The sequence below is a fragment of the Castor canadensis genome, chromosome 3 (genome assembly GCF_047511655.1).
Source record: "Castor canadensis chromosome 3, mCasCan1.hap1v2, whole genome shotgun sequence".
Lineage (NCBI taxonomy): Eukaryota > Metazoa > Chordata > Mammalia > Rodentia > Castoridae > Castor > Castor canadensis.
Genome location: NC_133388.1, coordinates 54,925,056 through 54,939,570, shown reverse-complemented (window position 1 = coordinate 54,939,570; position 14,515 = coordinate 54,925,056). Strand labels below are relative to the sequence as shown.

Below are 14,515 nucleotides of genomic sequence, written 5' to 3'. Positions count from 1 at the left end.
AAAGCCCTGAATGGGCAAAAAAGCAACAGCAATAAAAACAAACTTGAAAAGGAAAGAGTCTAAGACTTCAGACAAATCTAAACATATGAGCTTTTTAAGAATTGACAACACTCATTCCAAATGACTTTTTTTACTTTTTTCAAAAGTCAAAGTTTAGCATCTTAATTAAAAGTTATATATTTTTTAAATAAACTCCTATGCAACATAAAATTCAATCAAACCTTTAAATAATATACCTCTTACACTTGAAATGAAAGATTCTAGTCTTTCAAGCAATTCCAAATCTCTTTCAAAGTCATAAAAATGGTGTTCAACCCAGTGTCGAAACACATTTAAGACCCTGATAAAATGGAAAGAAACACAATTTAGTGAAAGCTAAGTATTCAATTATACTTCAACTTCTCTAATTCCCTGGTGACAGTTTTATATACAAAGGCCAATACAATACTTTAAGAGCCTCTAATCCATATTTAATTACTAACAATAATAGGAAGAAAGTCAGTTTCTAGTTTGTGCATTACTTAAAAATCATACTTTACAAGTGTTTTAAAGTATAAAACTGGTTTTTGTCCTTAATTACCCATTATTTAAAGGAAAAGTACTTTTTCTTTATTCATATTTAGAAAATTCATGTTGTATAGTACAAAAGCTATTTTTAAGTTCTTAAAATAAAAAAGTATTTTTAAGATCTAACTCTTGATATATATTTGTTTTGTTTCGAGGACAAGGTCTCACTATGCAGCCAAGGCTGTCCTTGAACTCACTATGTAACTCAGGATGGCTTTGAATTAACCATCCTCCCCTGCCTCAGACTTCTGAGTGTTGGATTTACTGGCATGTGCCACCACACTTGGCTAAATTTTGATATATTTTTCACCTGAAGTGGAAACCTAATTAACATTTAGTGTATTTTTTTCTGAATTCAAGTTCTATCATTAAATTTCTATGTATTCTACAAATTTGCCTACAATCTCTTAGTTCATTTCCAAAGACAAAAATATTACTTTGACAGCTATTTTGCTTTACAGTATCACAAAATGATCATTTACAGAACAATAATATAATAAAAATTTTTTTAAAACTCAAAAGAATCATTTACAACCTGACAAGTACATAGAGATTTAATCGTCTATACAAAGAACATTCCACTCACTTTGACAGAGAGATACTGACAGCATGTCACATTAGCATTTTTTTCTTCATTATTTCAACAAATGACCATTCCCAAGTTAGCTTCTATTCTCCCCTGACAGTCATGTGTTTCTCTCAGGCTAACAAAATACATTTAATTCCCAGTCTTTGTCATACTATTTATATTAAAACAAACTTAAGTTATTGTGTGTTTAACTAGCTCAGAGACAGAGAGAATATATCAAGTAATTAAAAAATTGTTAGCTTCTAGTTTACAATTAGATGAGTTAAAATAGTTCTTTCATTTTCTCCAGCACTAAAACTGCTATCAGGCAAAATAAAACAATCTCATTAGAATTTATCAAAATTAAAACTTCAGTTCATTAAAACATCACTAAGAAAACTAGTAGAAACCCTGGTACTGCCAAAAACAACCAAGCGAACTAACAAACAAAAACTAATAGGCAGCCACAGACTGGGAGAAAATATTTCAAAATATTTTTCTGACAAAGGACTAACTGCATTCAAGTCCTACTCAATACACTCCTAAATATACTCCTACAACTCAATAATAAGACCAATGACTCAACAAAAAATAGGGAAGATCTAAATAGATTCTTCATAAAATAAGTAAGAATAACTCATAAAAGACAATAAAAAATTGTCAACATCATTAGTCATCAGGGAAATACAAATTAAAACCACCATTGGAAACCACTATACAACCAACAGAATGACTATAAAGTATCTTCAAAGACCGACATGGAGCATAGGAAGCAACCAAAACTGGTGAGAATGTTTATGAAGTTTTGACCACTTCTTTTTTAAACTAACCTTATGACCTAGCCCTTCCATTCTCAGGACAAGTAAAAAAGTTATATTCACAATAAGACTTGTAAAAGTTCATAGAAGCTTTATTCATTAATTTCAAAGACTAGAAAACACCTAAGTGTCTTTCAGTGGGAAAAATGAAAAAAGAAACTGGTACATGCATACAATGAAACACTACCTCAGTAATAGAATACAAAAACTACCGACACATGCAACATGGATGACTCTCAGAAGCATGTTGAATGAAAGAAGTCTGAAACAAAAGAGTAAGAATCTATATATATGAAACTCTAAAACAGGTAAAGCTGGTATATGGAGGATAAAATCAGAATGGTGCCTTTGGGCAGTGGGGACAAAAACTGATTAGAAGGGGCACAAGGGAATCTTTCTGGAGCATGGTAACATTCTATATTTGAAAGGAGTTTGAATTTTAAATATACATGTATTTGTTATAATTCAAAGTACATTTAAGATGTATGTATTTCATTGTGTGCACATTTTAGAACAAATGAATAAATACTTAACTGTTATTGATATATAAATTGAAGTATGTACATTTAAAAAGTTAGGTGATTAGTAGATGGACAAACGATAAATGGATAGGTGATAAAAATAAATACAATAAAATATTAACAGCAGATCTTGGTGCTGGGTTTTTGGGTGTTCACTCTAAAATTCTCTCAATTTTGCTCTATGCTTAAAAATGTTATTATAAATGTTGGAAAAATTACCATCTTAAATTTTGCTAAAAGTCTTTCAGTGCTCACAGAATAAATTTAATAACTTGACTTGGATTTCAAGATCATCTTCAACTCCATCCCAATCTATGTAGTTAATTTCATTATTACTTAATGTCTTTTTCCTCTAAAGTGGATTTCCTTAGCTATTTCCTCTGTACACCATTCTTAATTCTGTTTAATTCTGCTAATTTTGCCCTTGTTTATACTATTTTCCCTTTCCCTTAATACCTACAATCTCCTCTTTGCCTTTCTAAATCCTATACATCCTTTAGGGCTGATCTCAGAATTTTATCTCTTCTAAGATGTCTTCTCTAATTACTCCACAACCTCCACTATTCCTGAAATTTTATAGGGATATATTTTTGTAAGCTTCTTAAACATTCAAAGTAGAACAATGTATGTAACTGTTTCATATATCTCTTTTCCCTAATAAATCATAATATCATGGTACCAAAATATCATGACATAATATCTATACTAATTTTGCATTCATTACCACAGTATAAAATCAAAACTGAGAACACAGAAAATGTTTAGAAATAATCAGTTAAAGATTTACATGACTGAGAGCATTTCCTCCCCTATATAGCAACTTTATAAATGTATACCCCATATTAAGAGATTTGAGTGTAGATTAGTACAAATGCATCATAGCTAAGAGAAAATTTAATTACTTATTTATTGTTGATAAATAATTTTATACAAAGGATGAGTTGTTAAAAGTTTTGGCTGACCTGGAGATTATGACTCAAGTGGCACGTGCCCAAGAAGCACAAATCCCTGAGTTCAAACCCCAATGCACCTCTTCCCCCAAAAAAATTGTGACTGAAAGACATACAGCTGGAAGCACTATTATTCCTCTAAAATTGCATGTATTTCTGGCAACTATCTCGGAAAATAAGTAATTAATAAACTCAATTCCAGAAGCTACAATTTATTGGTCAACACTAATCAAGGAAATGATAGAAAAAATTTAGATAAGATATTAATATAATATCTGTGTCTAATGGAAAGGGATTGATAATATGTTGGTTCTAATTTAGAATTGTAAAGGCTAATCTAAGAAAATCTAAAAAGCTTGTAGTTTTCACTGCTCAATGGTAAAACAACAAAACACTGCTTAAGGAAGTCAGATATGATTTGAATCCTATCTTGTTACTCCCTTTCTATGACTTATCTCAAATTACCTGAGCTTGCTAAATATCAATTCCCTTATATATAAAGCAGACATAAAGTTGTATTATATCCTAGCACTGCCAAAAAAAAATACTGTTACAAGGATGAGACAAAAAAGGTAAAGCACTATGGCAATGGCTGACCTTTAGTAAGTTCCTAAGGACTTGCAGCGGCTAAAATTAAATACATTTCCAGAAATCATACAATGACTTGGTAAAGTAACCAATGTCTATGTATTTTGTGAAGAGGAGTAGGAAAAGACCTAAAACTTCCGTAAACATTACAAACTGTAAAAGAGCCCAGGAGTATAAATTAGCACATAGGAAATGAAGGAAAAAATAGGAAAAAAGGCTGAAAGTAGGCAAATTTATGTGCCATTTTGTAATTTTTGCTTATAACAAATAGGTATCCTGGTATGTAAGCACAATATATTACATGTCAGAGACAGATGATACAAATAACAAGGTATATTTAAATAAATAAATTTCTTCAGAGTATTTATTTAAAAGTAGCTTTACAGAGAAAAGAATATGGAAATTTAAATACTATAAAGTTAGTAGTAATATCAATTAAGAGTTAAGAACTTTTGTGTTAACTGTAAGTTAAAAATGAATGCACATAAAAAAAAACACAGTATTTAAATCAAACCTAAGTTGTACTGGTTGGACGTATTCCTTGCGAAATCTTTTAAGGTCTGCACTGATTGGCTGCTCGCCTTTCTCTATTGCTAATTTGTCTGCTTCAGTAGGTTCTGGCTCTGGAATTTCAAATCTAAGAATGAAATTAAAAAGAGAAATTTATTCATACAAAAATGAAAAAGATGCCAAATGCAGTAGGAAAAATACTTTGACTAAGCAATCTTTTTTATATCACTCCAAGGAAAGTGCAAGTACTATGTAGCCGCCCTGCCCTTAGGGTACTGCACACTGTAAAACACTACCTTTCAGCTCCACAGCTCTAAGCCTTTGTTTTCCTACTTTTATAAGAAAGTTTTATAACTAGCACTGATCAATACAGAAAAGGTCCACAGAACAGATCCAAGAAAAGAACCCACAAGGAGCCCAACTTCTTTAAAGAATGTGAAAGAAAAAGTAACTTTTTAAAGAATGTTAAAAAGGGCTTATCTAATAATCCATCTTTAATACTTATATTATTAAAATGAAGGCAGACTAGTAGATTTCCTTGAATAAGAGTGTAAATTTTAAAAGGAGGCCTAAGTAAAATTTTTAACAATATTTAAAGAACACACCTAAGTCAGAAAAGGAAAATAAAAATCAAAGTTAAAAACACAAAAATCTTGCCCAACCATAGGAAACATAGCTAAAATCCAAGTCTAATATATGCTTTACTTATTTTGAAGACAGAAATACATCTAAGTTGATCCTCCTCATAAATTGCACCGATTTAGTCTAGCAAATTTAATTTCACAGAACAAAGTAGTGGTAAAGGTCAAGTTAAAATTGTAGTAAGTTTTTAAATTTAAGACAAAAAATATTTTGGGATCTAGAATCTATATTTTAAACTATAAAGCATTTTTAAAAATTCCACTAAATAAAAAAATTTCAATTCAAATTTTAACTTTTAAAATTAATCATAATAAAGGAAAATTAATTGTTTAGGCTTAATGATATGTCATTTTTTAAAATGTAAGAATCCTAGAGCTGGGTGTGGTTGTTCACACCTATAATTCCAGTTAGTTGAGAGGCAGAGACAGGAGGATCTTGGTTCAAGGTCAGCTCTGGCAAAAGTCAGTTGAGACCCTATCTCAAAAACACAAGTCAGGGGGTAGGTGTAGTGGCTCACATCTGTAATCCTAGCTACTCAGGAGATGGAACTCAAGAGGATCACAGTTCAAGGCAGGTCCAAGCAAAAATTAGCAAGACTCCATCCTGATCACTAAATTGCTGGGTGTGGTTGTGCACATCTACCATCCCAGCTACAAGGGAGGCATAAATAGAAAGCGTTTGGTCCAGGCTGGCCCGGGGAACAATGCAAGACCATATTTGAAAAAAAGAGAAAGCAAAAAGGGCTAGGGGCATAGATCAAGTACTAGAACACTCACCTAGCAAATATGAAGCCTTGAGTTTAAACTCCAGCATATAAAAAAAAAATACCCAAAAAAAGAAAAACCACAAGCAAAGAATGGTGGGTCATTTTTGTAATCCCTACTTCTCAGGAGGTGGAGGTAGGAGGATTTCAGACGTAGGCCAGCCAAGGCAGTGTTTGCCTGAGATCCTAGCTGAAAAACAAAACTAAAAAAGTACTGGAGATATGGCTCATGTGGTTGAGTATAGCAAGTGGGAGGCCATGAGTTTAATCTCAAGTACTAAAAAAAAAAAAAAAAAAAAAAATGTCCATATATTTTAGAGGGATGTATAGAAATATTTACAAATGAAATATGTAGTCTGGGATCTATTTCAAAATAATCCCAGGGGTAGGAGATTTAAGTCTGTAGAGAAAAATGAAACAAGTTGATAATTACTGAAATTGGATGATAGATAAATGGGTTTATTATATTCTTCTATCTATTCTTATATGTTTTGAAAATTTCCATAAGAAGTTTATTTTAAAAGTGAAAAATTGAAAAGCCATTTTTAAGGAACAGAACAAACTTCACTAAAATACACAATTGTTATCGTGTAAATTGGATCTTCATGGTTACTACTTAAAATTAATGCTAGGAGCCAAAAAAGAATTCTGTTATAAACAGGGATTCAGTGAGTACTCTATTTGAAACGAACAGCAATTTTGCTAATGTAATGCCAAATAAATAATGTTCAGTAACTACCTGAGTATGTATTACGAACTACCTGAGCATGTATTAGGTACTAGGCACTTGGCAAGGTACAGAGCAGTTAACTTTTCACAGAATGTTAATGTAAGCAAAAGAGATGTTTTTCCTTACCGTTCAATCAACAAGTTTAGCAATTCCTGTGGTTTACAAAATGACCGATATGTAGTGAGGAAAGTACGGACAAAATTGGGATCTGAAAAAAGAGAGCACAGAACAGATTTCATGTTCAATTTATTCAAAGTTTAATTACTCCAAAGTACCATATTTTTCCTTTATTTTCCCTTTTCCTTTGGCTCCACTATGGGTTTTCCTGCCAATTGTGGTATTTCTTGATAAATAACAATTGTTTTCAAATTTAAAATTCACAAATTTTATGAGCATTTAATTATGAATGAAATTAACAATATTACATTTTAGAAATATTTAGTCATTTAATCCTTTGAGGTTGCAGTACTTTTATATTTTGGAAGCAATCTACTTTTCCTCCCCAGTCTCAAGTACTTTTTAACATCCTTTAAAAGCTTTTGTGTGTTAAGGCCCCAAGTAAACACTTCTAATGAATTTTACATACCAGCATACATATGGTATGTTAACCTTTCAATTAATTTCACCACAGTTCCTCCTTTAATGATGGGGATTCCACTTCTACTTTGCAAGTTGTCTTCAAAAACAATGTTTTCCTCAGAGTCTTTAACCACAAAACGATATACTTCTGGACTTGGTAATCTCAGTGGCTGCTCATTTTCTTCTTTCAATAACACAGAATCTAGCATTCGATCCAGAGTACTACGATAATGAAGAGAAATAAGGGCTGCCATCCAATTATTTTTCTCTTCAGCAGACTTAGCAGCAAATATTATGCTGTTTTCATCTTTGGATACTAACTCAAAAGCATGTTTGCACTCACAAGTATCTTCTTTATCACAGATTTGTATTTTCCTCATGACAAACTTTTCTTTTAATCTGTATTCTGCACTACTGTAACCTGGAAGCCGAGTCTGCCCATGATTAGGTTTGCAGCTGATCATTAAGCCATCAAAGAGGAAAATATGCCGTTCATGTTTAGCACCAACTCTTGTCAATGGTCCTTCCATTATGAATTCATTACAACACTGTCCAATATCTTTGCCTTCCCATCCATCTATGTTTTTCTGAATTTCATTCATTTTTTTGATAGCCAGATGCTTGCTTCTTAATTGCCGATTATAAAAAGGGCAAACGGGATCCCTAACACAAAGAAAAAGAGGGAGAGAGAGAATGAGAGAAGATAAATTTAGCAGGCAACCCTAATTGCTTCAAGTATAAACTACTTAAAGTCAAATGATGAAAATATTAAATTGGGCTGGGCGGTATAGCTTAGTGGTGAGAGCACACTTAACATGTGTGAAACCTGGGCTTCAGTCCCCAGCACTGGACTTGTCATACACAACATTTACTTTCTTCTAACCTTGCCACCAAACAATAAATCCCCCAATTTCATTATTGTGAAAGAGAGGTACTACAAACTCTATAGTTCATTCCTAATGCCATAAGAACTTAAATTACAAACAATCTGAAATTTCTTGTATATGTTATATAAGAAATTATTAAACACATTTTTTGATTAAGTATATATTAACAATCTGACAATGCTAATCTAAAACAGAAAAAAAGAAAAGCGTAACTTTCAAGAATGCAACTATCACTATAATTCACACTTCTTGAGTGAAGTATACAGAAACATTCATATTTTTTACAGTTTGGAATTACCCAGGTCGGCGTCTAGGTGAATGCTGCTTGTAGATTCGGTCCATACTACCTTGGAGATTCATGAGCGCAGTAATAGCTTGGTTCAAACATTCTCTGTCTTCTTGCTCTTCACTACATGCTTTCAATTGCTAAGGAAAGAAAAAAAGATCAATTAAACTACATTGTTAAGATTCTTCCCTCAACTTTCTCATAGAGAAAGCAGCAACAAATATCAAAAACTTTAAAGTTTAAATGTTCTTAACCCTCTTTCTGCAAGATCAATACAGATATAAAGTATTGGTAGCACAGCAATCAGTTAACAAAAAAAAAGCAACTGTGAAACCTGTTTAGACCCTTTTCAGATATATATAAATAGTTTAAAGTACTTAAAACATTTAAATGAAGCTTACAAGTTACTTTTATTCATAAACAAAGTAAGATAAAATAAGATAAACTCTTACAAATTATTACATATTCTCTAACAAATGCTTAAATTTTAGCAATCTGAAAAAGATTCCCTATCTTTGTTATACAACAGAATCAGGGACCTACATCCAACACTACAATGTATCATAAACTTGTCTGCAAACAGAATTTATAAAGGAATCCACTAATGTTTTTATAACATAAAATTTAACCATTCTAATAAATATCAAGAAAGGAAGTTAATATTCTATCTCATTAATAGCCCTTAGAAATGAAATGTTTTAACTGCTTTATTAATCAATTATTAACCCATACTTTGGTTTAATTTCATTTGTCCAGAAATTTCTCTTGTATCTCACTCTCAGAAAAGAAGAAAATTTACCTTTTAATAAATAATTCAGATTGGATTATGCTCCAATGTTTTAATCCTTTTGACAAAAAAAGTTTAAATTGAAGTACTATATAGATATTACACAGAAAATATATAAATACATTCTTAATGCAAGAAGAATGGGAAAATTCTCACTTTTTTCAGAAAAAATTTTAACTTAAATCTATTTTATGATCTTTAGCTTATAAATTCTGTGACACACCAAAATTTTCCTTGTATTAAAAGAACAACCTCAAAAGTATTCCCCAATGGTTTCCTTTCCTCAGCAAGAAACTAGTTGGATATTGTTTGAGAACTTAATCTAGTATCTTTCATTTATGTCCTAAAAATTCCCTATATGGAACAGAGCAGCTGACTTTTTTTAAAGATAACCTATAAAATCTTGCCATCAAAAGTCTTGCCTTAAGAAAATAATTTAAACTGCCAAACACATTTTATGAAGCCAGTATTACACTTATCCCAAAACCAGGCAAAGACACCTCCAAAAAGGAGAACTATAGGCCAATCTCCTTAATGAACACTGATGCAAAAATCCTCAACAAAATAATGGCAAACCGAATTCAGCAACACATCAAAAAGATTATTCACCACGACCAAGTAGGCTTCATCCCAGGGATGCAGGGGTGGTTCGACATACAAAAACCAATAAACGTAATAAACCACATTAACAGAAGCAAAAACAAAAACCACTTGATCATCTCAATAGATGCAGAAAAAGCCTTTGATAAGATCCAACATCATTTCATGATAAAAGCTCTAAGAAAACTAGGAATAGAAGGAAAGTACCTCAACATTATAAAAGCTATATATGACAAACCTACAGCCAGCATTATACTTAATGGAGAAAAACTGAAACCAGTCCCTCTAAAATCAGGAACCAGACAAGGATGCCCACTATCTCCACTCCTATTCAACATAGTACTGGAATTCCTAGCCAGAGCAATTAGGCAAGAAGAAGGAATAAAAGGAATACAAATAGGTAAAGAAACTGTCAAAATATCCCTATTTGCAGACGACATGATCCTATACCTTAAAGACCCAAAAAACTCTACTCAGAAGCTCCTAGACATCATCAATAGCTACAGCAAGGTAGCAGGATATAAAATCAACATAGAAAAATCATTAGCATTTCTATACACTAACAATGAGCAAACTGAAAAAGAATGCATGAAAACAATTCCATTTACAATAGCCTCAAAAAAAATCAAATACCTAGGTGTAAACCTAACAAAAGATGTGAAAGACCTCTACAAGGAAGACCTCTGAAAAAAGAGATTGAGGAAGACTATAGAAAGTGGAGAGATCTCCCATGCTCATGGATTGGTAGAATCAACATAGTAAAAATGTCGATACTCCCAAAAGTAATCTACATGTTTAAGGCAATTCCCATCAAAATTCCAATGACATTCATTAAAGAGATCGAAAAATCTACCGTGAAATTTATTTATTTATTTTTCTTTTATTATTCATATGTGCATACAAGGCTTGGTTCATTTCTTCCCCCTGCCCCCACCCCCTCCCTTACCACCCACTCCACCCCCCTCCCTCTCCCCCCCACCCCCTCAATACCCAGCACCTGCACACCCATGTTTATTGTGGCATTATTCACAATAGCCAAGCTATGGAAACAGCCAAGATGCCCCACCACTGACGAATGGATTAAGAAAATGTGGTATCTATACACAATGGAATTTTATGCAGCCATGAAGAAGAACAAAATGTTATCATTCGCTGGTAAATGGATGGAATTGGAGAACATCATTCTGAGTGAGGTTAGCCTGGCCCAAAAGACCAAAAATCGTATGTTCTCCCTCATATGTGGACATTAGATCAAGGGTAAACACAACAAGGGGATTGGACTATGAGCACATGATAAAAGCGAGAGCACACAAAGGAGGGGTGAGGATAGATAAGACACCTAAAAAATTAGCTAGCATTTGTTGCCCTCAACGCAGAGAAACTAAAGCAGATACCTTAAAAGCAACTGAGGCCAATAGGAAAAGGGGAACAGGTACTAGAGAAAAGGTTAGTTCAAGAAGAATTAACCTAGAAGGTAACACCCACGCACAGGAAATCAATGTGAGTCAATGCCCTGTATAGCTATTCTTATCTCAACCAGCAAAAACCCTTGCTCCTTCCTATTATTGCTTATACTCTCTCTACAACAAAATTAGAAATAATGGCAAAATAGTTTCTGCTGGGTATTGAGGGGGGGGGAGAGGGAGGGGGCGGAGTGGGTGGTAAGGGAGGGGGTGGGGGCAGGGGGGAGAAATGAACCAAGCCTTGTATGCACATATGAATAATAAAAGAAAAAAAAAGAATTTAAGTGACCATGATTAGAAGCAATACCTTAATTTTTAGACTGAGAAATAAAACATTGGAAAGATAAAGGGGAAAGAGTCAAAAAAACTGAAAATTTGAAAAAGAATCAGTCCTTAGTTATTCTGATTTTAAAGGTGAAAATTACTTCTTTAAAGGTGAAGGTTTCTTATGAAAAGATTCTTCTCAGTGCTACTCTAAAATACTTTCTTAATAAAGATGGATATTGATACTATAAAGATTACTCAGGTTTTTTTATTCTTATAATTTTTATTGATAGAAGTTTCCAAATTATGAATTACAGTCAGATTCTACCAAAATGGAACTTGACTTTCAATTCAAGGTATGAGGATACTAAGTCCCTATTGTAGTATACTGTAGTATCACATGAATTTGACTGAAGAATGCATTTTTGCTTACATGATAAACATTATTCTCTTCAGTTCTCTGTAAGTGTATCTTATACAAGATTCTATATCTTATGTAAGTTTTTTCTTAGCTCTATGAGACTTCACTGAAACATTTAGCCAGCTTCTCTTGAATTCTTAAAAAATACCACATTTACAATGGAATGGATATCTTCATGTCTGAAGCAAAGGAAGCTATAATAAATTATGAAAAGGTGTCTACTTCCGTGGACTGGGAATCCAGTATAGATGTGAAATATGTGAGCAATTCTTTTTTGGTAGTAATAAATTTCTCTGTAGATTTTCATTTAAAAAGTTAGTAATTTGGTAGAAAATCCAACTCATTAAAACCTTTGATCTTATTCTTCTTAACTCTCTAAAAAAACAAAAATCTTCCTTCAGTATGTCCTTGAATGATGTCATCAGTAGTAAAGAGTGAATGTGTAGTAAAATATTCATCGTAGCCTTTTTCAAGCATCAGGACATTTCTTTCAAAAGCAATTATCTCAAGCTTTTAATGCTATGTATGTAATCACACATACAAATATACAAAGTGATAAAGCAAATACTGCAAAATATTAACAGATACTGACTGTAAGTGAAAGGGCCCCACTGTACTATTTTTATAACTTTTCTGGTTTCAAAGTAGAAGGTAAAAAAGTACTACCTAAAGAAACTCAATTTCATTTTGAAATATTCCCAATGAACCTCATTAAAGTTATTAATAGTATCTTCCTATTAAGCTTTAAACTAAAGTAAAGATCTCTTAGGAAAGGGAAGTTTTGCTCTTTCCACTAAATATCCAGGAAACACACAGGCAGTTAGTACAGTAAGAGAATTTTACTTGGCCTTAGATAAATCAATTCTGAAGTGAGAGAGTTTATATATCCTTAGTAAAAGACACAGGTTTTTTTCCCTTGAATATAAGAATTATACCATAAAGTTACTTTTAAATTAGGAATTGAATGTTTTCTTTTTCCGATTGCATAAAGACTTATGAATGTTTTTAATAATGTAAAATTTATCTTTAAAAAAAGAGAAAAGTCATATAGAGTGCCTGCAATTCCCTACAAACCCAAGTACTACATTTGTAAAAATTTATCTGAGAGGGCTGATGGAGAAACTCAAGTGATAGAGTGCCTGCCTAGTAAGCACAAGACCCTGAGTTTATTTTATTTTTTTTAAATTTTATTATTCATATGTGCATACAAGGCTTGGGTCATTTCTCCCCCCAAGACCCTGAGTTTAAACTCTAGCACTGTCACAAAAAAAGAAAGAAAAAATTTAAATTTATCTGAGAAAAAAAGAAAAGAAAAAAGTGGTTTGTGATCAACTTTAGGAAAAAGGCTTAAATCTGAGAAGAACAAAATGAAAAATGTTTACAAGATGAACTTTAAAATATTGCTATGAGTAACAGTAATCCAACAATATACTTTAAAAAATAATGGTAGGGAAAATCTATATGGTATCCTGCCATTTCTCATTATATAGTTGTTTTTCCATCTTGCTTTATCATAAATCTAATATTGGGAAATAAAATTCAAGTAATATTTATATGTTAAGTTCACAAATTTTTCTTGGTATATATATATCACTGAAGTGGATACTTTAAAACAGTGGCTTAAAACTACCCCAAGACAATTTTTTTATTCCTAAAAGAGTATGATACACTTGGGTCATACTGGTCTAGCCTTATGATTCTTGTGCCAAAGTAAGCTTAACATTAAATGGGACTTATATTGGATTAGTAATGAACCAAAACAATATCACAAAAATGGAACCTACACAAGGAAGAAAATATTTACAAACCATATATCTAATAAGGGGTTAATATTCAGAATATATAAAGAACTCCTACCACTAAACAACAAAAACAATCAGATTTTAAAAACTGGCAAATGACTTAAATAGATATTTTTCAAAGAAGATGCACAAATGGCCAAGAAGCACATGAAAAGATGTTTGACATCACTAATCCTTAAGGAAATCAGATAGCCATGGTACCCAACAGGTGGAAGGAACCCATCAAAAGAAGAATAGATAAATAAAATGTGGTATATACATACAAAGGAATATGCTTATCTCTCAAAGTTATATTTGTAAGTTTCATTGAGGTTGTGTGTTACTATACTTAATTTTGCTTCTATTGTTCTGAATACATCACAATTTATCCTTTTTGGTTGACAGTATTTTGCTATTACAGAAAACATTTGGCATAGACATTCTTGTACATGCCTCTTGGTACACGTGCTCTAGAGTATTATTTCTCTAGAGTATAGACTCAAGTATGAATTGCTTGTGTGCAGATGTTCAAATCTGAGGGATAATATCAAGCAATTTTCCAAAGCAAGTTGTACAGTTTATACTACTACCAGAATTTGTGAGTTCATATTGCCCTTTATGCATATTTTTAGACTTTTAAATTTCTGTCATGCAAGAGTATCTTATGATTTTAATTTGTACTTCCTTGATTTTCAATGAGTTTAAATATACGTTTACTGGCCTTTTGGATAAACTCTTTTGTGGAGTCATTCAAATCTTTTGTCATTGTTAGATCTTCTCTTATGTGGTT

The 14,515-nt window shown here is 32.2% G+C and overlaps 1 protein-coding gene across 2 annotated transcripts in view; it reads right to left on the bottom strand.

Moving 5' to 3' along the window:
• Sos2 (SOS Ras/Rho guanine nucleotide exchange factor 2) overlaps positions 1–14,515 on the bottom strand; it is a 100,802-nt gene that overhangs the window by 27,825 nt on the left and 58,462 nt on the right. For both annotated transcript variants that reach the window (XM_074068022.1, XM_074068023.1), the window contains exons 9-13: positions 8,422–8,549; positions 7,244–7,899; positions 6,784–6,865; positions 4,527–4,649; positions 237–340 (exon numbers count right to left, since the gene is read on the bottom strand). In XM_074068022.1, the coding sequence (XP_073924123.1) occupies positions 237–340; positions 4,527–4,649; positions 6,784–6,865; positions 7,244–7,899; positions 8,422–8,549 (1,093 nt within the window). The remainder of the gene's footprint in view (positions 1–236; positions 341–4,526; positions 4,650–6,783; positions 6,866–7,243; positions 7,900–8,421; positions 8,550–14,515) is intronic.